The 25533-nt window shown below is 46.5% G+C and overlaps 1 protein-coding gene across 1 annotated transcript in view; it reads right to left on the reverse strand.

Moving 5' to 3' along the window:
* Window positions 1-19612, reverse strand: part of ELMO2 (engulfment and cell motility 2) — a 39609-nt gene extending 19997 nt beyond the window's left edge. The window contains exons 1-6 of the mRNA XM_003936477.4: window positions 19519-19612; window positions 6680-6807; window positions 6327-6367; window positions 5794-5866; window positions 5359-5409; window positions 1503-1684 (exon numbers count right to left, since the gene is read on the reverse strand). Of these exons, the coding sequence (XP_003936526.2) occupies window positions 1503-1684; window positions 5359-5409; window positions 5794-5866; window positions 6327-6367; window positions 6680-6757 (425 nt within the window). The 5' untranslated portion in view covers window positions 6758-6807; window positions 19519-19612. The remainder of the gene's footprint in view (window positions 1-1502; window positions 1685-5358; window positions 5410-5793; window positions 5867-6326; window positions 6368-6679; window positions 6808-19518) is intronic.
* Between the last annotated feature and the right edge of the window lie 5921 nt (window positions 19613-25533).

The raw sequence follows: 25533 nt of genomic DNA on the forward strand, positions 1-25533 counted from the left end.
ATGAATTTTAACACCCTCATGGGAAATCAGTCGGTGCAACTGTAACTGTAAGTGCCTGTGTGCACACCTAGCCAGATGTAGAGCAGATTCAGCCCAGGTATCTATCATTGCAAAAAAAAAAAAAAAAAAAAAAAAAATGCTGCTGGGTGATTAGGCCTTCCTTCTCCATAGGCTTCATCCCAGGGACACAGAATCACTTATCTATTTCCCAGTGCCAAAGATGACATCAGACCTCTGTCAAACTCCAACGCCTGTCGGGGGAACCTAAGGAAGTGAAGTGCCATGTTAACCTTTAGGCCAAGAGGCAGCAGCAGAGTGCAGGGGATGGGTTCAGTTCCTGTCCACCTTACTAACCAAGCAAATATTATCTTTTCAAAATTCAATTTCTTCCTCTGTAAAATCGAGTTAGTCTCACAGCGTTAACCTCACAGGGTTGTGGAGAGGGCAAGATGATGATGTATGCAAAGCTCTTATTCTAGTGCTGGTAGAGAATAAGGATTAAAATGTTTGCTCTTTTTTCTCTCCTGCTTATACATTTAATCCTTTATATATCTGTACAGTGCTCTAAAATTAACAGACAATATTCCTATTTACAAAGCATGTTCCGACACATTCTCATTAATAATACTTCTCACAATAATACTGCAAGGTAGGTATTATCATCCTCAGGCTAAAGAGAGGGAAACTAAGGCCCCTCCAACCCTGAACTCTCGGGAAACTACAACTATGTCAGTGCTGACAGCAACAGGACTTCAGTACAGCTGGAAGATCCGAGACGTAAAACAAATACCTCTCATTAGTAGATCTGGCTGAAAATTTCAATAGTTGACCTATGGGCTGAGATGTCTGACTCCCTCTTCAGCAACTTAGGCTCCAAGCACTTGTTTATTGACTGCTGCCCACAAGGCATCGCTACCTACCACGTGCTTGTTAACTCTGGGGTATGGTGAAGATGCTTGTGGGTATCACAAAGTTCTGGTCTCCTCCTCCCTATGCAAAAGTGTGGCAGGGAGATGGCAAATGGGTAGGTTGTAACCTGTGGTAAACACAAGGGAAGGCCTATGTGTGTGGTGGGGGTGGGGGTGGGAGGTGAATGGAGAGGGAGGGAGCAGGGGATGATTACAAACAGATAGACACCTGGGAGATGCTGGACCATCTGCTCACTAACCCACATCAGACCAAGCACTTCCAGCAATTAACAGGTCTGTCACGACCTGACCGCTCCCCTCCTGACTTCTCCGCTCCTATTTTTTCTGCTCACTTGGCACAGTACTGTTTCGTACTACTATTTAATTTGTGAGAGCCCAACTAGACTACAAGATTTAGAACCACAATATTGAATTATATTTCTCGGTATAAACTCTAGTGCTTGGCACACTGCTCTGTACACAGGTGGCAGTTAATAAACTACTTATTTGACTCAATGGAAATGAGACTAGGATGCCCTGTGAGATGTAGTAAATGGTTAAAAGTCCTTGGAATGAGACCTTAGTTATACTCACTGGGACAAGAGCTTGGTTCCACTTTCCACAAGCCTCGTCAGCACAACGATGCCATCCATGTTGATGAACTCAGTAGCAAAAGTCACGTCGGCAGAGAGCTTGGCCAGCTCCTTCATGGCATCCAGCCGGGTCTCCATGTTGGATGACTGGGTCCTCTCCATCAGCTGGCGTGCAGCCCGGGACTAGGAGACCAGGGAAAAGATATGTGCCATCTGCCCCTTGGAGCAGGTTACTCTGGATAGCTCACAGATGTCCTTCTGTGGACATCCAAACCTGAGGCAGAACTAGTTTTTTCACACTGCTTAGGAGTTGCTAATGTTACTATATGCCGAAACCAATCTGTAGTTATCTGTATCTTTTCTGTACCACTGTGGCCTATGGATTTAAAAAATTCCTACTAAGGGAATACCGGAGACATCTGGGAGACCCACTAACAATGACAAGTCACAGAGAAACAGATACTAGTTTAATAGAGGAAGGTTTTCTTTAATTAAAGCTGCCTGGGCTGGGCGCGGTGGCTCACACCTATAATCCCAGCACTTTGGGAGGCCGAGGAGGGTGGATCACGAGGTCAAGAGATTGAGGCCATCCTGATCAACATGGTGAAACCCCGTCTCTACTGAAAATACAAAAAAAATTAGCTGGGCATGGTGGCGCACGCCTGTAGTCCCAGCTACTCAGGAGGTTGAGGCAGGAGAATTGCTTGAACCCAGGACACAGAGGTCGAGGTGAGCCGAGATCGAGCCATTGCACTCCAGCCTGGGTAACAAGAGCGAAACTCCATCACAAAAAAAAAAAAAAAAAAAAAAAAAAAAAAAAAAGGTGTCTGGCTGGATGCAGTAGCTCATATCTGTAATCACAAGGCTTTGGAAGGCCAAGGCAGGATGACTGCTTGAGACCAGGAGTTGGACACCAGCCTGGGCAACAGAGTGAGATCCTGTCTCTACAAAAAATTTTTTTAAATGAGCCAGGTGTAGTGGCGCACACTTGTAGTCCTAGCTACTCAGGAGGCTGAAGTGGGAAAACTGCTTGAGCCCAGGAGTTCAAGGTTGCAGGGAGCTAGTTAAGGTTGCCACTGCACTACAGCCTGGGTGATGAGCAAGATTCTTTCTCAAAAGTGAAAAGTAAAATAAAATAAAACTAGCCAGGCGTGGTGGCTCACGCCTGTAATCCCAACACTTTGGGAGGCCAAGGCAGGCGGATCACAAGGTCAGCAGTTCAAGACCAGCGTGACCAACATGGTGAAACCCTGTCTCTAGTAAAAATACAAAAATTAGCCAGGTGTGGTGGCGCACACACGTAATCCCAGCTACTCAGGAAGCTGAGGCAGGAGAATCGCTTGAACCCAGAAAGCGAAGACTGCAGTGAGCCAAGATTGTGCCACTGCACTCCAGCCTGGGCAACAGAGCAAGACTCCATCTCAAAAGAAATAAAATAAAATTTATAAAACTGTTAAACAGCCAAAGAGGTTTCTCTTGAGGTATTAAGCTCCCTGTCACCAGAAGCAATCAAGGAGAATCTGGATAACCATCTTTCAAAGATGCTATAGAACGGATTCTTACATTGGGTGAAGAATTTAATCTGATGTCCTCTAAGGTCCTAAAATGTGAAATGCCTGACAATTTTTTTTAAAACTTTCTCTCGAAGTCCATATGATTGTTCGTCAAAGTGGTAGTTCTGGAGAAACACTCCTGGTCTTCTTTCCTTTTTCTCAGTATCATGCAAGCGACTGGAGCCCAATTCCTGCTGCCACCAAGGAGTCAGGCCTGCTGTCCCTCTCCCCTTTGCCTCTCCTCTTTTACTATTACAAAGCTGGCCCTTCACAGCACAATGCTCTCTATGATACGGAAGCCCTCACTATCTCTGCAGTGGATAAAATGTGCAGCACAGGAAAAGGTCACAGCATAGAACAACCTGAAGAGCACTGGTCTGCATCCCACTTCAAAACTTCCAACTCCAAATATCAACTTTCCTCCTGAGACAGCATTTCTGGGCTGCTGCCTCCTGCTCCAGAGAGATGTACTTCTGGGAAAATAAACTACACTGTGCAAGAGGTCTGTGAAATGTGTTGGCACGTCCATAAAAGTAACTCCCAGGCTGTCATATTAAATTACCAGAGCTTAGGAGGGAAGAATGAAGTTCTTAAGAGTTCGGGACAAGAGAGGAAGGCAGAAGAACATAATGGAAGGAATACGGGCCTAGAGTCAGACAGATCTGGGCCTGAGAGCGGGCTTGGCTACTTTATTAGCTGTGTGACTAACCTCTCTAAGCCTTGGTTTCCTTGTCTACAGAATGGAGCTGTCAAGAGTACCTAGCTCATGGGATGTTTGTAAAGATTAGATAATTACAGAAAGTAGCAAAATACAGGCATTCAGTAAATGTTAGCTGCTATCACTTCTTACCTCCCCTCCTCTCAGATGAACCAGTCTCTCTCTGCACCATCATGCCCTTAATTTTCTGGCTGCCCTCTACAAACATAACCAAAGGTGCAACCACACTGACTGTCTTCCTCATGGGCCTGGCAGTCAAGGTGACTCCCTCTACCTGGGCTTTCAGTCCTTCCTCTCCTGGTCCAATAAGGTCCTGCTCTATTGACTACCTGCTTTCCTGCACCTTCAACCTTCCTCTCTTCCATCTTAACACATTCTTAAGGGCACACAAAAAACTGCAACAGAAACAACAACCATGAAGGGTCAGAAAGGTGGGGAACTGGGCAGATGGGGACAGGAGTTGGGGGGAGACCTTTTGCTACATCTCTGTGAAAATTTTTCATTTGTGAAACCCATGAATGCTTTACAAAGCATACCTTTTTGACCCCATGTCCCCTTCCAGTTATCACCTTCTCTGTCTGTTTTCTTTTAAAACCAAGCTTCTTGATACAGCAGTAGACTCAAAGTCCTTACTTTACCTTTCTTTCACTTGACCCACTTCAATCTGGCCACCTGGCCTCACCACCGTCACTTTTTTGTGAAGATCACCAGCGTCCTCTTCACCTCCCAAGTCATTAGACAGCTTTTCTGTTCTCAGTTTACTAAATCTCTGTTCATTAAAAATTGCAGACCATACTTTCCTCATTCCTGACACTCTCCCTGCCCAAAGCTCCTCAGTCACTTTACCTTCCTGGTGTTCTTTCTACCCTTCTGATTGCTTCCTTAGTGACCTTTAAGGGCTGCTTTTGCAGAAACCAGGGGTCATCTTCCATTCTCCCCTCTCCTTCCACATACGGCATATCACCATACTCATGAAAGGCTATCTCCTGGACATTCTTCATATCCATCCTTTCATCTCCATTATCATCTGCCTTCACTGGGCTGTTCGGTCCCTAGTTTCCTTTTGGAGAGATTTCAAACCCATGACCAGGCCATCAAGGAACCCTGACTATCTGGTTTCTCAATGACTGCTACAAGCCTTCAGCCATCCAGCACTCCTGCTTTTCCCAAACACAGCACACCTCCGTGCCTTGGCATATGCTGATTTCTCTGCTTGGAATACATTTCCTTTTCTTTGTGTTGCTAATTCTTGCTCACCCTTTAACATCTGAGCTAAGTGACCTTTTCTCGGGCAAGACTTTCTGGAAATCTCCAGGTTGGGTTAGGTGGTCCGCTTTGTGAGTTCCCACAGCTCCCTAAGCGACTTTCTCTCAAGACCCTTGAGAAAGGCCTTATATTGCATTTGTATACTCCTCACTAGGTGGTGACAACCAAGACAAACTTATCTTCCTGTATTATTTCCTGATATAAAAAGACCAACTTTTTAATCTCCAGAGTCCTTGTTTCTAGAACAGAGCCTGGCCCATGGTAGGTGCTCATATTTGTTTGTGACACAAATAAACTCCTCAGGAAGGAAGAATACCTACCGGAGAGATAGCCAGTTGTAAGATTGTCCCATTCTTAATGTCACTGCGAGTCTAGGTAGCGAAAAACAAATAAACAAGAAGAGTAACTAAGATAAAATGTTAAAGTGGTACAAGCAAGTTGAATCCACAGATTTGTCTTTTTTACAGTAGATGTAACTGAGGCTCTTCCGTTGGGCCCTCTTCTCCTGCTTGTTCCTTGGCAAAGAGCTTCTAAGATTCTCTGCTGGCACCCTGGACCCTCAGGAAGTAAAAGCTACCTTTTTCCAGCCACTAGGGAGGAACAATGGCTGGCACTTCCCAGTCTGTCCAGGGAGCAACTCTTTACCCAACACATGGAAGCTACCTGGATGCTGAGTGAAGATAAATAGTGCTGTCTCCTTGGGTCATTTACTTCCAAGCAAGGCCCATATTGATTTTGCGTCTCCCTGTACTAACCTGTTCGGTGATGTACAGCTGAGGCCCATCTGCGTAACGGAGGGTGTAATACTCTGGGTTTGGCAATGACCACCTATGGAAGAGAAAAACAGTATATCCCACTTGGTCATGCTCTTGTCCAGAAGCTGCACGTAAGTAATTTTCAGTAGAGTTGCTCAAAGGACTGGGTGGCCTATTTGGAATACGGTGGAAAGAAATCAAAGCTTTAGGTTGTCATGTTGAAAAACAATCATGGACTCGGCCTTTTGTAAAGATGACACCACAAAAGGAGGTGTGTGGAACTGAGGAGAGGTCTCAGATCCTACCAGGACCTCAAGCAGGGCGATGCTAGACTTAAAGGAAAAAATGAAGAAGTATAAACGTCTTAGGGGCATTGCTGTCAACTGTACTTCCTTCCCAAGACAGCGAGTCCCAAGAGCCCCATGCTGGGGACGTGCCTAACTAGAGATCCTTCCCAGAACTCCCCTCGAGGTGTGGCAGTGCTCCTTCAGTTGGAGCTGCCACTGTTGAAAACAAGGTCTGTTTCAACCTACCCGTCACAAACTTCCTTAATAATGGATGCCAGGGGCCGTTTCTGAAAGAGAAAAAGAGAGCCTTCAACAGCAGCAACATCCTACTCACGCCAAGGTTCAGACAAGAGGGCTGCCAAGCAGGGTCAAGCTGGGGCGTGAGAATGAACTTCTTTCCTAATAGCTTTTGTTGAAGAGGAAGCCTCTCCTAAGCCACGGTGGCTGACCTTCCCTAGGGTGGGCCAGGCCCAAATCTTGGCCTTCCTGTTGCTGGTTCTTCCTCTTGCTGCTATTGATCCCCGTCCCTCAAGACACCCTCTGCCTTCACTCCCCAGGCCCTTTGCCTTGCATCACTGCTTCTCATTTCAGGAGCGTACCTGGTCAATTTCAAGGAGCTGGGCGTTAGCACCTGGCCACTCAATGGCCACTTTGACAATGTCAGACGGTGGTGGCATCGTTCCCAATGGGCTCTAATTCCCCAAGACAAAAACACAGACACAGCTGCCTGGGGAGAAAGAATCGGAAAGGTGGAAAAAGTCAGAGTCCATCTTCATTTTTCACTCTTGTTACACGTAAGAGTCTGAAGACAGGCACCGCGTAAAATAACACATGAAACTACTTGGTTTGAATTTTCCTAGATCATACCACAACCTCTCCTTGGGCTTTTGTTTCTTGCGATTAAAGCAGCAAAAATAAATGGGACAAACTGTCTATCATTCGTAGATCAGCCAGTAGCAAGATGTGCCAATGTGGTGCTTCAGTTTAAGAGTCAAGAGGACTCGGTGGTAGAAGAATGTATTTATTGCAAATTCCTGTCTTGAGACCTTGGGAGGAGAGAAGCATATGCTCTGAGACAGATAAGAATAGACAGCCTTTTCTTGGGTGAGTCGTTAGCTGGAGGAGCCAGGCTACTTCTGTTCTGCAGTCATCCTAGGAAGATCCCAGCGTCAGCAGGGCCCAGCTACATGCTCTCCTGCTTCCTCCGCACGCCTTGATGCCACTCCTTTCCCCTCAAAGGACACAATGCAAAGCCTCTTCTGTGTGGGACGACATCAGAAAATGGGGAAGAGAACTGGGACAGGAAATGCTATTTTTGTCCCTACTGCCAAGGGCAGGGGCTGCTGACAACTCAAGTGGAGGGAGGTAAGGATATCCTCATACAAGGGCCCCTCTATTTAAGAACAGGGCTCTGTAAGTACCTGTGACCCCCTCCCCCACTTCTCTCCAAAATAAAGGAAAATAAATCATCTTGAGCAAGTCTGGAAGATGGGCCCATGTGACTGGTATCCTAGGCAACTCTGATAGCTTACTGGTATTCCAAGCAGTAACTAAAGCATTCTCTCTCCAAGGTCTGACGAAGGGAAGTCACTTGGCTGATGGATTATTTCAATGTATATTTACACTCCTTGCCTACAGGTTCAGGAAAGGTCTCTCTCTTAATGAAAAAGACCTTTCTGCATCCTTGAGGTTTAGCCATTCACCCACAATTCATGCCTCACTAATGGGGACCACCTGCCTCTCCTGGCGTACAAAGCATAGCTGTTGTGAGGCCATTATGCATGTATGCTATCAATTTTTCAGCCCAAACACAGATGTCAGTTCTCACAGCCTGGAGCCTGGTAAATATAAACCTCTTTGACGAAAAGGAGTAAAAGTCCTATCCCCACAAGCCCACAGGCCTCAGAAAGAGGGATGCTTTCATGACCATTTCCTAGTCAGGACGGGATGCTTCAGAAGTCTACTGTCATTAAAAAGCAAACAAACAAACAAAACAAAAAAACCCCAGTATTTCCAGAACTTGACAGTGTAAAAGAACTAGTTTTCAAAGTGCTTTCACTTATTTTATTGTGTCGTCCCAGCAGCCCCATGAATTAGGAAGAACAGAATTATCACCTCCATTTGAGGATGGCACAGCTAAAGCTCAGTGTTTTGTTAAGTGCCCAAGGTCACCCAGCTAGTAAGTTATGATGGCGGGACAGAACTTGGACTGGCTTCGGCCAGTGCTTTCCCATTTTCCTCTGAGCCAGCCTCAACTTCTGTCCACTGCAATTAAACGCAGCCTAAAGGGATTGAAGTGGGTTGGCCTTATGGCCCACAAAGCTTTCATAACTTCCATAGCTCATGGCAGAATTGTTCACATGTAATTTTTATGTGCCTAGACACACAACAAACCTCAGAAAAGAAACTGGCCCTATCAGCATAATTTCTGGGGAAAATGCTTTGCTCCAGTTATAGCAAGGCAGGGAATTCTCGTTCCAGGGGTGGCACCATCAATCTCTGGATGCCTAGAGAGATGCATCCTTATCCTTATCAGCAAAGCTGCTGTAATGAGTAGATAGGACTGCACAGTTGTAAGGTCAATTTTAAAAACTGAGATATAATTTACATGCAATATAATGCAGAGGGCTTAAGGGTACATATGTTTGTAAATAGAAATATATACATGCATCTCCCTGCAACCACCACTCAAAACGAGACACTGAACATTTCATTTTCATCACCCTAGAAAATTACTTCATACTTCCTTTTCCAGTCAATCCTTCCGGTCCTTTAAAGGGAAATTTCAGACTTCTTATCATCATCCATGAGTTTTGCCTTATTTTAAAAAATAAGCAGGCACAGAAGGTATAACAGAAAGAGCAGTGGGCTGGGATAATTGTCCCTGCTGAAGAAAGTGACTGGATTTAGAGCCAAAGGCCTCAGGGTCCAGTCCTAGGTCTTTCACAATGTATACACGTCCCTTTAACCAAATCTCAGTTTTCTTCTATTAAAAGATGTGAGAATAGAACTAAATCATGTCTCAGCTTTAGTTCTAGACTCACATCTTTTAATAGAAGAAAACTGAGATTTAATTTAGAAAAGGATGTCTTAGACGCCTTCTAAGTCTAAAAGTCCATGATTCTTAAGTGGAATTTTAAAAATCTAAGTGAGGATACCCATTTCAAAGTTCTCACCAAATGAAGCCACACCGTTCCTTAATTTTGATGGTGCTGCTAAGAAACAAACTGTATTATTTTTAACTCCTTTCTGACCACCATCTTTGGAGATAAATAAACTAAAGCTCATTATGTTATAACTATTATTTTCTCTTGACCTCATATGAGATATCCTAGGTTGAGTCTCTCTTTATTCAAGTTAGTCCTGAATGATTCTTGGCTGTTCAAAAACTCATACACATTTTAAAACATGGAGATTTGCAACCACCAAACTATTTGAAAGATATTAACAAGCCCCCATTCTCAGTGACTCTGTCCTTCCCACAAAACCCAGGCAGCCTGAATGACACTCTCCACAACCCTGTCATAGCTGATGGGACCAAAGTGAACATCCAACTTTAGCTGAACTATTCCAATTCTTTCTCTTGAATTTAAAAGACAGACTGGCCAGTTGTGGTGGCTCGCACCTATAATTCCATCACTTTCAGAGGCTGAGACGGATGGATTGCTTGAGATCGGGAGTTTGAGACCAGCTTGGCCAACATGGCGAAACCCTGTCTCTACTAAAAATACAAAAATTGGCTGGGCATGGTGGCAGACGCCTGTAATCCCAGCTACTCAGGAGGCTGAGGCAGGGAGAATTGCTTGAACCCAGGAGGTGGAGGTTGCAGTGAGCCTGGATCACACCATTGCACTCCAGTCAGGGCAACAGAGTGAGACTCCATCCCAAATAAACAAATAAATAAAAATAAAAGACACTAAGGGAGCTGGGTGATAATGGGCACTGGAGAAGTAAGATCATAGTAAGCTTCAGAACAGGTACCATGGCAAGCCAAAGAGTTACACAAGCCAAAGATTCACACAAGCCAAAGATACGGAGAATAAAATCCAAGAGCCTTTCAGAGAAAGTGATTCTGCAGGAAGAATCCAGAAATATATAAATGAGCTGAAGCCAGAAATCAGAAAGAGATGGGAAAAGCCAGTACCTGATAAATTTCCAGATTATGTGGCTACACTTCCTATGCTTGGGGTACCAGAAAGTCCACTGTATTCTGCCAATAAAACTCCTATAAATTAAGCTAGCCTATGTTTCTACTCATTGCACCTAAGACCAAAATTGCCCCCAAGCTCTGCAGGAACTCTAAAATGGAGGTCTAAGCAGACAGTAGCATCACTGGCATAAGATGATGGTACTGAGTAAGCCATTAACAATGGCTAAATTAATAAGAGCAAAACCCATGGGTTTGCTCTGCTTTGCTCTTACTCACTAGGTAAGTCTGATTTGTTTGAAACAGATCAGTTATATGGTAACTTCGTAGCAATCACATATCTAATAGTAATGTACAGGCAGCCTCTTTGTTTTTATTCATTTCTTTATTTTTAACGACAGAGTCTTCCTCTTGTCACTCAGGCTGGAATGCAATGGCGTGATTTTGGCTCACTGCAACCTCCACCTCCTGGGTTCAAGCAATTCTCCTGTCTCAGCCTCCCAAGTAGCTGGGATTACAGGCGCCCCCCCCCCCACCCCCCCGCCAAAACACCCAGCTAATTTTTGTATTTTTAGTAGAGATGGGGTTTCACCATGTAAGGCTGGTCTCGAACTCCTTACCTCAGGTGATCCACTTGCCTCAGCTTCCCAAAGTGCTGGAATTACAGGTGTGAGCCACCGCGCCCAGACCAGGTAGACTCTTTATAGTTGACTGTTCACTTCTTATAGTTGATGCTCATAAGAACTCTGAAGAACATTCCTACTTTATAGGTAAGGCAACTGAAGTTCGAATGGATTGACAAACTTATTCTCCACGTACCTCTTTCTACACCTCCCTCCCAGAAGACAGAAGGAAGAAAAAAAAGGAAGGGAGGAGGAGAGAGGGAGGGAAAAGAAATAAAATCAATCAACCCATAACATCAGAACTGGGTCTCAAGCCTAGGTCTTAGGACTCCAAAGCTGGTTCTCATCCGTCTACATAATACTTCCCTAGATGAAGACATTAGCTAATAATTGCATAATGCTAAGGCACTATTTTAAGGGCTTTACATATATTAATTCATTTAATCCACACAGCAATGCCGTGTGGTATATTATCCCCACTTTAGAGATAAGAAAATGGAGGCAAGGAAGAGTAAAGTAGCAGGCTCAGTGTCACACAGCTGGCAAGTGGCGCAGTCACAATTTGATCCCAGGTTGTCCGGTGCTGCTGGAAAACCGTGAGAAAGCAGGTGGCACTGCACCTGACCCACAGCAGGTGTCTTGTGGAGATTTCTGGTTTGTGTAACTGAAACCAAAGCACACTGAGGCTAAGACACCTTCACAAGAACTCACTACTGTAATGGAAGACAGCCAGTTGTCTATAAAGTGGGCCACACTCCCTCGTGTGCTATTTGGTCCTTCACAATCTAGCCAGGCTCTTCCCTGGACTACCTTCTATTTCTATAAGGCAGGCCAGGTTCTTTCAATTCTTCTGTACTTTTGCACATTATCTTCCTCTACTGACTGTCAGAAGAGCTCCTATTCAAGCATCGAAGCATAGTTCAGATGTTACCTCCTCCCCGTACAAGTCTTAGCTTTCTCTACCTTTCCCTGGCAAAACTAAATAGGATAAGAGCCTCTGTGTTCTCACAGCATCCCGTTCATACTTCCATTAACGTATGATCTCATCATACTCTATCACAGTCACTTATTTACACATCTCCACTAGCTCCTCCTCCAGGACGGGTACAACTCTGCAGTCTCATAACCTAGCATAGCACTTGGTGTCCAATTAAGGCTCAGTAAGCACCTGTGTCTGCTTAAACCCAATGGCTCTGACTTCTTCCACCCCTGTGAACCAGGCTGGCTCCAAATGGACAGGGACTGGTATGAGTTGTACAGGCTGTCTGGTGTTCCCTCTGTGTCCCAATACCCTCTAACTACAAAGCATTTCCATTGTGTAAGTTTGTTTTGGCTGGGCGCAGTGGCTCACACCTGTAATCCCAATGCTTTGGGAGGTCAAGGCAGGAGGATCACTTCAGGCCAAGAGTTCGAGATCCGTCTCTACAAAAAATAAATTAGCTGGGAATGGTGACATGTGCTTGTAGTCCTCAGCTACTCAGGAGGCTGAGGCAGGAGGGTCACTTGAGCCCAGGAATTTGAGGCTGTAGTGAACTACGATCATGCCACTGAACTCTAGCCTGAGTGATAGAGTGAGATCCTGTCCCTATTAAAAAATAAAAATAAAATAAAAAACTTTGTTTTCATATGAAACATTAGAATAAGTCTTACTGAAAAATCAAAGTTAGTACTCCTGACTCTAGTTAAAAGAAAGAGGAAAACATCCCTCTGCTTTTCTCCCTATGGAAAAGAAACATCAGGAGATGGGAGACTAGAAGTAATTCTATTCACCAGATAATATTCCCAGTATAAAGGATCTCCTTGTAGGGAACCCATCCAGCACGTGTTTGCTTACTCCCTTCATTTTCATTCTAGAAAGGAAGTGGAAATTAGGTCGAAGGAATTCAATAACTGCAAAATTCTCAGGGTTATAAATAGCCTCTTGCTCCACCACTCAGCAGTACTATAGCTCAATTGCAAACCATCAGAATAAGGGAGCTGTAGTTCCACATCCAGGCTCAGAGGGCCTCTTCCGGATTAAACAACTCTCCAGCTTTCTCCCTCCCACCCCTCTTTAAGCACTACAGATAAAAGGGTGATTTGGAAAAGTCAAAATGCCAAAAAATAAGAGAGAGGCACACACTGACCTGAAGTTAATTTTACTATAAGTCATAAGAATGAAAGGCCAGTTTTTCAAATATAGAGCTGGGAAAAGTAGAAAAAATAGGAACATTACTGTCTCCAATGGAGCAGTCTCTAAGTGGCTTCTAGAAGGTGTGCTTATAAAATCATCACTGTCACAGAAGGCCCCATGGAGCTTTATCAATCACCCATGCAGTGACTGCTGCTTCACGGAGCTGTATTCTGACAGCAGGGTTGGAAAACCCATCCAAGGAAGGAAGTGAAAGATGATCCCCTCCTATTAGTAAGGAATTTGGGATGAAGAATGCCAGGTTTCCAGCTCCGCTCCTTCCTCCTGTTCCTTTAGGGATAAAAATGGATGTGTGCATTATGTTCAGTTATTTTGCTTTTGATTTGGTGGAGGAGGCACGGGTAAGTTTGGTTTGTGTTTCCTGCAACAGAATGCAACCTCATCAGGAAGGCAAGTTGGGGTCACACCCACTTTCTAATCGAGAACACGATCTCAAAAAGACTTCTCCTTCTGAAATCTTCTCATCTGAGAAGTGACTCAACTTCCCTTAGTTCAGTCCACTGAATGAGGATGAGACTCTGAGGTCCAGAAAAGGGAGGATTTGACTGGCAGAGATTATGGTTCTCACGTTTACTGCTAGAAACCCTGGGAAGGACCACCATACCAACAGCAGGTGAGGTTTTCCCTTTTTGTTGAAGTGTGTTATACACAGGACTCATTCAAGCATGGTTAAAAGCCACAAACTTACATAGAGGCAAAAGTGTGGTGAGAAAGGGTATGAGGGCAGGAGAACTGTTTGGGTTTCTTCATCTTGATTCCTGTCATAAGAACTGCCTGGGTCTTCTCTTACCCTGCATAGACAACTTCTATAGTGTTCCTATACTTAAAGAATAGGGCTTAAGTAAACTCCTCAGCACAGCATTCAACTTACTCCAGGTCCACCGTGGCTCTGCGGTGGGACTGGCTTTCAAACTTGCTTTTGCAGATGCCATGTTCTCGCCAGACCACCTGCTCCCTGAAAAACCATGTTCTTCTGAGTCTGTATATTTGCTTGTGCTATTATTTCCTCCTCCTTGTCTAGCTGCCAAACTTCTACTCAACCTGCAAGGCCCAGCTAAGATAATCACTCTTCTATGTGGCTTTCCTAACCCTCTCACCTCAGCTAAAATTTACTGCATCCTCACCTGTAATCCCAGTCTTTTACACATACTTTCACGATCCTACTGATTTACAATTCTCTAAGCGCAGTCTCTTCCCTGACTACTATAGGTGTGATCTGTACACCAGCAGCAGCAGTATCCCTGGGAGTCTATAGTAATGTGGAACTGCCTCCCCAGCCCAGACCCACCCAATCAGAATCTGCCTTCAAACAATATCCTAGAGTGGTTCAAGTTCAGATACAGTCCGAGAAACAGCGGTTCTTTTTTTTTTTTTTTTTGAGATGGAGTTTCGCTCTTGTTGCCCAGGCTGGAGTGCAATGGTGCAATCTCGGCTCACCGCAACCTCCGCCTCCTGGGTTCAGGCAATTCTCCTGCCTCAGCCTCCTGAGTAGCTGGGATTACAGGCACACACCACCATGCCCAGCTAATTTTTAGTATTTTTAGTAGAGACGGGGTTTCACCATGTTGACCAGGATGGTCTCGATCTCTTGACCTTGTGATCCACCCGCCTCGGCCTCCCAAAGTGCTGGGATTACAGGCTTGAGCCACCGCGCCCAGCCAAAACAGCGGTTCTTAACTCTGGTTGTGCATCATCAATGCACACCCCAGGGCATTTAGAAACTCCCCGATGATTTTAACAGGTGGCCAGGGTGGACCCACACTCCAGGAGAGTTGACAACCTGAGAGCAAAGACTCATGAAGCCTGAGTCTATTCCCCCACCTACTCTTCCCCCCAGTTTGCAGCACACTGTCTGGCACACAGCTGTGTCCCTAGAATTCCACAGTAAAATTCCCTCCAGGGTGCCTCCAGACCTAACTGCCATTAAAAGAGAGTGAAAACACTACTGACTGAGGATTATTAATTGCCTAGAACTTTTCAAATCCCTAACTACAATAACTGAGGAGATTAATTTACAAAAAGTCAAGTGTTTACAAACCACTTGCCTCAGTTTTTGGAAATGAGAGGAAACAGAAACTGAGATGGAAAATACAGATGAACTTCGGAATGAAACTTTAGAAAACTGTGGCTGCATAAGGAGATGGAGCTTGGGTAGGGAGGGAGTGTGGTGTGCTGAGAGGAGTCCTGGGTTATGACTAAAATCTTGGGTTGTGAACTCCTTCAGTATCAACCAGAACAGCACAGCATTGTTCTCAGCGTAAAATCAGGCCAAGCCCTTTCATTATATAAATAAGGGAACTTAAGTCCGGAGAAGCTGGCAAGGCCATGCCACCAGTTAGGGACAAAAGAAGGCCTAGGCCCCCCACTTCTGGTTTACTCTCTTCCTGAAGCACAGCTCTACCACAAGCACAAGCCTTTCCGGACCTTGGGTCCTGATCTACACGGAGGGCTGGACTAGATGTTTTTGAGGTCTCTTCCAACTTTGGCCTGCTAGTGAGACAGTGTAGCTTAACAGGAGCTGTGATCTGGAGTGGGAAAGCCTGAACTTGGCTCCTGGCACTGACAATTTCCTTACCTGTAAAATGGGGATTATCATCAACCTACTCCGTAAAGTTGTTGTGAACATTAAGTGGGATAATAAAGCAGTAAGCATAATAGCAGAATTCTAACTATGTGAACTTCGAAGAAATTGCAAAAGCTCTGTGACCACGTTTCCCCAGCCCTACCAGCTAGGCGGGCATATTGTATATTGTTGACAAAATTACAGAGCATATGTGAAGGCAGTCCAGGAGGAAAGTCAATATAAAAGGCAAAGCATTTGTTGGTGTTCCGCTATTATCGTTATTACTACTTCCTAGTGGAAGAACTTTGGAAAACGTTATGATCAGTTCCAAAGCAGCAGCCAGTACAATGCTTGGCATATAAGAAGTTCTCGACAAATCTTTTGTAGTGACTCACATTAAACCAACATGCACAATAGGGTTATAAATTCGAATGTCTTAAGCAGCCAAGCAGGTAAGTAAATAAATCAAGCAGCCTCCATATAGGGTCTGTAACACTGTGTAGTACCACCTTGCCTAGAGGAGTTTAAATCCAACATTTTAGAAACACATCACGCAGCTTGGCCAAGAGAGCCGCTTTGCAGTCTCTGACCCATACTGATTCTGGTTCTTCATTACACCACGTGATGCCTCACACCACATTACACCTCCTAGTCATTTTATGTGATCCAGTCTTGTCTTTGCAAGTAGACCTGAAGCGTCCTGAAGATGAAGGCTATGACATACACTGCCCAATCACCACAAATGGCCTAGAACAGTGCTCATGACATGGTAGCTACTCAGTGAGCAATTGCTGAACTGGGGTTGTAGGTCAGGTGCTGTGGCTCACGCCTGTAATCCCAGCACTTTGGGAGGCAGAGGCAGGCAGATCCCTTGAGGTCAAGAGTTCAATACCAGCCTGGCCAACATGGTGAAACCCCATCTCTACTAAATATACAAAAATTAACCAGGCACGGTGGCATGCACCTGTAATCCCAGCTACTCGGGAGGCTGAGGCACAAGAATCACTTGAACCCAGGAGGCGGAGGTTGCAATGAGTAGAGATCGCACCACTGCACTCCAGCCAGGGCAACAGAGCAAGACTCTGTCTCAAAAAACAAACAAAAAAAAACAAAAAAAAGAGAAAGGCCAGGCTGTAAACTGAACCCTAGTATTCCCAGCACCTCTGAGATGCTGCATGGTATGCATGTTTTTCTACCCAGGTCCTGGGACCAGACTTAGTACGGGCTGGGCTGAGGTATGGTGACTGGGTCAAAGAACTTGCCTTGCAGGGTTTCTTTCAACTGCATCAAATATGCTTGCTGCTGAGCCACCTTGGCAGGTGGTGCTGCTACATCTGGACACATTATCTCAGCACAGAACAAGCTAGAATATGCTGTACACTGAAGTTTGTAAAGAAGTTTGGTCCCTAATTCCTGTACCCTCTGACTTCCTTTGCACCTCCTAGAGTCAGTATGAGGTCTATAGAAAGACCAGACTGGGCCAGGTGTGGTGGCTAACGCCTGTAATCCCAGCACTTTGGGAGGCCAAGGTGGGAAGATCACCTGAGGTCCAGAGTTCGAGACCAGCCTGACCAACATGGATAAATCGTCTTTACTAAAAATACAAGATTGGTTGGGTGTAGTGGCACATGCCTGTCATCCTAGTTACTCTGGAGGCCGAGGCAGGAGAATCGCTTGAACCTGGGAGGCAGGGCTGGGATCCCACCATTTGCACTCTAGCCTGGGCAACAGAGCAACATTGTGTCTTAAAGGAAAAAAAAGAAAGAAAAGATAGACAGACCAGACTGAAGATTAACAGATAGAGGTCCTAATCCTGCCTCTTCCATTGACAAACTCTAGAATTATCCCTGGCAGATAACCTCTTTGTGGAGCTTCACTATTTGTATCAGTAAAGTGCAGATAACAACAGTTATCTCAAAAGACTCTAGAGGGTATATAAAGTATGTAATGCTGTACAGCCCAATACCGCAATCCCTGGCCCCAAGTGGCTACTAGGCACTTGAATAGTGGCACAGGCTGCCCTCGGGTAAATTACAAGCCAGGTTTCAAAAACTTAGGACAAAAAACAAGAATGTAAAATATCCCATTAATAATGTTTTTTATTATGTTAATATAATTTTGGAATATATTGTGTTAAATATATTATTCAAGTTATTTTCAACTGTTTCTTTCATTTTTTAATGTGGCTACTAGAAAATCTGAAATTATATCTATAACTCACATTACATTTCTATTAGACAGCAGCATCATTCTAACATAGAGCCTGGCACACAGAAAGCATTCCAAAAGTCAGTTTCCTTCCCCTACAGGTAGATATTAATGACCACGATTTGCATCCCCTACCTCTTGCCAAATTCAAACCCTGCATTTATTTATTTAGTAAATATTAATAGTGCTTGGCCCTGTGTGAGATGCTAGAGATAAAATAGGAAGCAAAACCAGACACTGTCTTCTTCGTGGACCTTACAATCTGGTGGCATGGACAGAGAAATACCAATACTTTTGTAAAGAAATGTAAAACTGCAGTTGTGAAAGTGTTGTGAAGGACAAGTACCCAGGCTGATAAAGTGGGGTATTGGTCGAAGAGTCAGGGACAGGGATGCCTGCCCTGCGGAAGCGATGCTTAAGTGGAGATTTGAAGAACTGAAGAAGAGTTTAAAGACTAAGCCGGGGAAGGAAGGGCAGCCCAGGGAGGAGGAACACTAAATAAAAGGCACCGAGGAAGGCTGGAGCTTGGGATGTAAAAGGAACAGAAAGAGGCCAGTGTGGGGAGAGCACTGAGCAAGCGGGAGGAATAGTCAGACTTGGGAGAGGTCCGCAGGACCAGATGTCCAGGGCCTGGGTCAGGTTCTGGGTCTGACCCTACAAAGGGGTGGGAAGCTGGCCAGTTTCATGCCCGAAATATCCAGATCTGCTCTGGATTTCGAAAAGATTTCTCGGCCTGGTGCGGTAGCTCACGCCTGTAATCCCAGCACTTTGGAAGGCCGAAGCAGGCGGATCACCTGAGGTCAGGAAGTCGAGACCAGCCTAACACAGTGAAACCCTGTCTCTACTAAAAACACAAACATCTTTGGGTGCGTGGGCGTGGTGGCACGCACCCGTAGTCCCAGCTACTTGGGAGGCTGAGGCAGGAGTATCGCTGGAACCTGGGAGGCAGAAGTTGCAGTGAGCCGAGATCGTGCCACTGCCCTCCAGCCTGGGCGGCGGCAGAGCAAGACTCGCTCTCAAAAAGGTTTCAAAAAAAAAAAAAAAGAAAGAAAGAAAAGAAAGAAAAGGTTTCTCCGGGCACGGTGCAAGGCCGACAAGAGAGCGGCCCCTGTGCCTGCGGGCAGACCACTTAGGACACTGTAACTGCCCAGGCAGGAAGCAAGAGGGGCCTGAACTGAAGGGTGAGCGCTGGGCATGCAAAGTACAAGCACCTGGGGGCTACTGAGCCGGCAGGATCCACGGGGCGGGCTGGTGGACCCGGGCAGCGCGGTCCCCGTCGCAGGGGACCCCGGGCTTCGGACTCGTGCGGGCCCGCCCCGAGCGCTCTCCGGCTCCTTCCCAGCCCTCTCCGTGCCCTCCCTCCCCGATCCTCCCACCCAACGTCTCCCTCCTTCTCCCTCCGACCGCTGCCCGGCTCAGCCAGCCCCCGCGCCGGACGGCCTGGCCCGCCCTCTTCCGCCACGCGACGTCCCTTCTGGGTCCAGGACCCCGTCTCTCCTCCCGTCCGGAGGCCCCTGTTGGGCCGCGACCCCTCGGGGGCCTGACGAACCGGCTGGGTCCAGCCCAGGCCCACCCTCTCAGTGCCTCAGCCTCCGGGGCACATGCAGACCGCCGTGCTCGGTCCGGCCCGTCTTCCCTGCGTCTCTCGGGCCGGGACCCTCTCCCTCGCCTGCCGCGCCCCGGTCCCCGGCGCTTCCCTAACTCACCAGCTCGTAGACCTAGGCCCAGCTCCCGCTCCCGGGTCTCGCCTCTGCGGCTCCAGCAGCCTCCGCCCGCCCCGCCTTCTTGGGACCCCGCCCCGCTCAGGCCGGGCCGTGCTCCTATTGCTCCATCTCGCCGTCACGCTGAACTTTCTTTCTTTAATTGGGTTGCTTGTCTGTCACTCAAGAAGGGGCGGGAGCAGCTGCTGGTAGAGAGGAAAAACGCCGGCCGTCCCCGCCCCCCTAACAGAGGCCTCTTAAAGAAACAGGACGCCTTTCCCCCGCCGGCTACAGAATCTGGAGGAATGTGATTTTCCAGCAAACCCAAGAGGCAGCTTTCTTTTTCCTCCGGAAACTTTTTTTTTTCTTTTTGGTATGCAGTCCTAGAGTGAAGGAAAAGGCTTTGGTTCCCTGTGTCAAATCATAGGTTGTGAGCTGTAAGCGGTCCTCTGGTGGCACTCCGCCCTGTGCCCAGAGGGGACTTACCGCACACTCAACAGTGGGGATCGCTGTGGTTTGGGGAACTGAGTGGGAGGTGACAGTCGTGTCAGAGGCTGTGAGCAGCTGCGCTGCTCACCACCGAGTTGGAGCTAATTATACCGGCACCCAGGGCTGACCGTGGGCGCTGAGCAGAGGCAGAAGGGTACAACTCAGCTGTGCTGTTGGAAGGGATCCGTGGGAGGTGGCATTCGTCACTGCACCTGCGGATCGGAACAAGGCCGGGCACCGCGCCAAGGACTCACTCCTGCTGTCTCCCTTCAGGCTCACAGCAGCCCTGCAATGGAGGGAGCGTCCTGATCCCTTCGTTGCAGATGAGGAAACTGAGGCTCAGAGAGGGTCCGAGATGTTACAGCTGGTGAGGGGCAGAGCAAGACGCCAACTCCTGCCTGTCGGATTCCAAAGTTTATACTTTAATCATTCGTCTAGTAGATTCTTACAACAATCCTGGGACTGTGTATTCAGCTGTCCCTTTGCAGATAAAGAAACTGATACTCGGCCAGGCACGGTGGATCACACCGGTAATCCCAGTACTTTGGGAGGCCAAGGCGGGCAGATCACGAGGTCAGGAATTTGAGACCAGCCTGACCAACATAGTGAAACCCCGTCTCTACTAAAAGTACAAAAATTAGCCAGCATGGTGGCGCGCGCCTGTAATCCCAGCTACTCAGGAGACTGAGGCAGGAGAATCGCCTGAAACTGGAAGAGGGAGGCTGCAGTGAGCTGAGATCGTGCCGCTGCACTCTAGCCTGGGCAACAGAGAGAGACTCTGTCTCAAAAAAAAAAAAAAAAAAAAAAAAAAAAGAGCTGACATTGCTAAAGCCCTAGCAGGGGTAACTTTTTCTCCTTCTCACTGGCTGGCCCCAGCCTTGACCTTGTGATGATGGTGATGTGTTAGAGGGCAGAGCCACAGTACAAAAGTTGCCAAATGCTACCTGCCGACTTGGGACACTCATTTCATACTCTTATGTGAAAGAGAAATGATCTTTTCCGTTCCTTTTATTACTAACTTTGATAGCAGGGAGGGCTGTTAGAGCAAACCCTGCACTCAAACGTTTAACACTGAGGACGAAAGCCTTCAATTTTGTACCCTGGGTGCCTCACGTTGTTTCATCCTAGTCCTGGCCCTGCTTAATACACATTTATCCAAAGCATGAATCACTCACTTTAGCTTTACAAGACTGTGTCATTTTTCCCCCCTGATATTGCCAGTGCAGGTTCTTTGATTGCAAGTCTTAGGAATCAATTCTGGCTAACTTTACCCAAAAAGGATGTTATTGGCAGGCTAGTGTCTAACTCACTGAGGTAACAGGAAGCTGGAGAATCAGGCTTAGAAAAGAACAGAAAGCCGAGACGCTTTGAGAGTTTAGGCAGGCAAGTGAATCAATTCCATGTTTTTCTCCCCTTTCTTGACCAGAGCTTTCTTTGATGAGTCAAAGCGCCTGGAGCAAGGGTTCGATTGGCTGAGCTCTGGTAACACATCCACACTTTAGAAAACAAGGGCAGGCACCTTGATTGACAGCTCCACCAAGACTGCACAGGAGTGCAGAGTTCCAGATCCCTCTTCTCCACCTCAGCTGCTCCCACTGGGCAACTAAGTTCAGGTGCCCTGTTTTCAGGCTGGGATCAAATAGGAGGAGTATCTGCAGCTGAATGTCATGATTACACAGATGCAATTGTGTCTGGCACATGGGACAGCAAGGTTGAGATTCTGAGCTTTGTAACCTTATAGACCTTTGTGTTATTTACCAGCTGTGTGTCCCTGGGTAAGTTACTAGATCTCTCTGAGCCTGTCTCCTCCTGTGTACAATGGGGAGAATAGCAATACCAGCCTTAATGGATTGTTGTGAGAAGTGAGATCACTGTAAATGTAGAACACTTAGCAGAATGTCTGCATGTAAGTGCTCAATAATTACAAATTACAAAATTGTAAAATTATAGTAGGCCTTCCATAAGTACTTATTGTGTGAATGAATTATCTACCCCTCTTAGTTCTCTAAACCAGGTATCCCCAAACTTTTTACACAGGGGGCCAGTTCACTGTCCCTCAGACCATTGGAGGGCCGCCACATACTGTGCTCCTCTCACTGACCACCAATGAAAGAGGTGCCCCTTCCTGAAGTGCGGTGGGGGGCCGGATAAATGGCCTCAGGGGGCCGCATGCGGCCCTCGGGGCTGTAGTTTGGGGACGCCTGCTCTAAACCATTTGACTTTTTTTTTTTTTTTTTTCCTTTTTTGAGACAGAGTCTCTCTGTCATCCAGGCTGGAGTGCAGTGGCACGATATTGGTTCGCTGCAACCTCCGCCTCCCAGGTTCAAGTGATTCTCCTGCCTCAGACTCCCAAGTAGCTGGGACTACAGGTGTGTACCACCACGCTTGGCTAATTTTTGTATTTTTAATAGAGACAGGGTTTCACCATATTGGCCAGGCTGGTCTCAAACTCCTGACCTCAAGTGATCTGCCTCCCTCAGCCTCCCAAAGTGCTGGGATTACAGGCTTGAGCTACCATGCCCGGCCAATATGGCCCATCTTTAGAGTGGTGGGCAGCTTAGAAACAAAATCTTTACAATGGTCTGCAAGATCCTAGATGATCTGGCACTTTACTTCTTATATTCGATCTATTCCTGCTCTCCCGGTAACTTACTGTTTGTGTCTCCCATGCTAATTTCCCGTTCTTTTCATCTCTGTGCTTTTGCACTTACGCTTTCCTCTCTTGGAATGCTCTTCTCCTCCTCATCACGTGGCTTCCGTCTTCACTTTTTCAGGCTACCCTGTGTTATCTCCTCCTCCAAGCCTTCCCTGACAACTCTGTCTCCTATCATCCAGCCCCTCCATCCCTCTATTCCCTCAACCTGCTCTAATCTTCTCCCTAGCACTGCATGTCATCGTAATATTTTGTTTGGTTTTATGACTTGCACAACAGTTGTAAGCTCCATGATGGCAAAGATTTGCCTGTCTTGTTCATAGCTGTATCTCTGCTACCTAGAACATATCTATTCCAGTGCATAACATGGGTCAATATCTTATTTTGACCATGTAAAATAATGGTTGCATCACTGAATAAACAAAAATGATCTATGGGTAAATGGAAAGTCTCTATGAACTTCATTTATACTTAAATGTTTCTAAACACAGATTAATCATGACCCTTCTCACATGGTATTATTGTCAAATACAATCCCTGCCATCACACCGAAAGGCTTTTCTTATTTTTTTGAGATGGAGTCTTGCTCTGCTGCCTACGGTGAAGTGCAGTGGTGCAATCTTGGCTCACTGCAACTTCTACCCCATGGGTTCAAGCGATTTTCCCACCGCAGCCTCCTGAGTAGCTGGGTTTACAGACATCTGCTGCCATGCCTAGCTAATTTTTTATCTTTTATTTTTATTAGAGATGGGGCTTCACCATGTTGGCCAGACAGGTCTCAAACTCCTGACCTCAACTGATCTGCCCACCTCAGCCTCGCAAAGTGCTGGGATTACAGGCATGAGCCACCACACCCATCCCAAAAGGATTTTCACATGGTAGCTCATAAATCTCAAAACCTTCATTTATCTGCGAAAAGAAATAGAACTAGCATTTATCATGGTTTTACTATGTGCCAAGAGTTACACTGGAGGCTGTTACACACACTATCACACTTAAAACTGTCAACTTTCTGTGGCATATTAGTGTGCCCATTTTGCAGATGTGAAAGATTGAGGATTAGAGATGTGAAAAGCTTGTGAAGGCACCACAGCCTGGGTGGTACCCAGTCAGTCTGACTTCAAAGCACACGTCTTTCTCTTTATACTACTCAGTGGAAACAAGATTCCACTGGCCATTTCATCCTTCATTCTTTTTTCACACTTATTAATTCTGGATATAGATGAGACAATGTATTAAGGTCTTTACATGATTTATCTCATTTGATCCTCATGTTTCTATGAAGCACATACTGCTATCACCGTTATTTTACAAACGAGGAAACTGAGGCACAGCGACTTTAGACATTTGCCCTCGGTTACCTGGTTGAGTGGTAGCGCCAGTAGTTAAACCCAGCTCTATTTAATTTCAAGGCCTCCGTCTTTTCCACAATAGCGCGCTGTCTCCCTCGAGACCACTCCTGCCTCAGATAGAAAGAGGAGAAAAATGGCTAAAACAGGCGAATAAAGTATCATTAAGAAAATTCATGGTGACTTGGTTCTTGAAACGGGAAGCAAAAGGGCAGGAGGCAGACAGCCAGTCTAGCACCAGTGCTTGCAGGCTAGGGGTTCACATAACTCACGATAACTTAATTTGCGAAGACCGTTCTTCCAGGAACTGGGGGGGTTTTGGTGTATTCGTGTGAGTGGAGCCCAGGAAGGGGCCGGACTTTCTTGGTGAGCTGAGGCTGCCAGCCCTGGGAGGGCGTGCTCAAGCCACCTGCGGGAGAACAGCGCCCTCTCCTGGCATCGGAAGCCACCTTCCAACATCTAGCCAGGATGTGGGCGTGTGGGTGTGGGTGGGTGTGGGTGTGGGTGTGGGGGGGTGTGGGTGTGGGGGGGTGTGGGTTTTGGGGGGGGGCACTGGCAAAGCAATGAGATTTCAAGATTTTCTTTTCTTTTCTTTTTTTGAGACAGGGTCTCGCTCTGTGGCCCAGGCTGGAGTGCAGTGGTGTGATCATGGCTCACTAGAGCCTTGACCTCCTGGGCTCAAGCAATTCTCCTGTCTCAGCCTCCGGAGTACCCAGGCGCACGCCACCATGCCTGGGTAATTTTAAAGGTTTTTTTGTAGACATGGGGGGAGGGTCTCATTATGTTGTCCAGGCTGGTCTTGAACTCCTGGGTTCAAGTGATCCTCCTGCCTTGGCCTCCCAAAGTTTTGGGATTACAGGCATGAGCCACTGCTGCTGGCTGAGATTTGCAAAATTTCTAATGCGCACAGTAAATAAAAATAACAGCTGCCACTTAGCAATACATTATTGGGGTGGGGAGCAGGGGCTCTTTTAAGGGTTTTACATTAATTTACTCCTAGGGATTTTACATACTGCATTTAATTTAACCTTTATCCCAACCCCCTGAATTAGGAATTACTGTTATGACTTCTATTTTTCACATGAGGAAGCTGACAGAGAGATTAGGTCATTTGCTGTACCTCTATTAAGTGGCAGATCTGGAGCTTGAACAAGTGGACTCTGACCTTCCAGGTCTGTGCCCTGGAAACGACCACATTCCCCTGCTTTGCTGCTGGAGTGCCCCTGGGCAAGTCTCCTTGTACAGAGCCTGACTCAGAGCAGACACACAGAAAGGAGTCAGTGCTTCTGAGAATGTAACCAGGCTGAGCTGGTGATGAGTTAGCTGCTTTTTGTTTCCAAGCTCAGGGAGGCTGTAGACGTGCTGGGTGGCTGCCCTTAGAACCCCGTGCATCTGTCTGAACCAGAGATAAGCCCCCAGCCATTGCTCAGCTTGGCCCCCCAGTATCTGCCTGTCCAACAGCAACGACATTACCATAGTACAACATTTTGTTTGGGTATGACAAAGCAGACAGTCCTAATGAACGATGCA

This window comes from Saimiri boliviensis, chromosome 9 (genome assembly GCF_048565385.1).
Source record: "Saimiri boliviensis isolate mSaiBol1 chromosome 9, mSaiBol1.pri, whole genome shotgun sequence".
NCBI lineage: Eukaryota > Metazoa > Chordata > Mammalia > Primates > Cebidae > Saimiri > Saimiri boliviensis.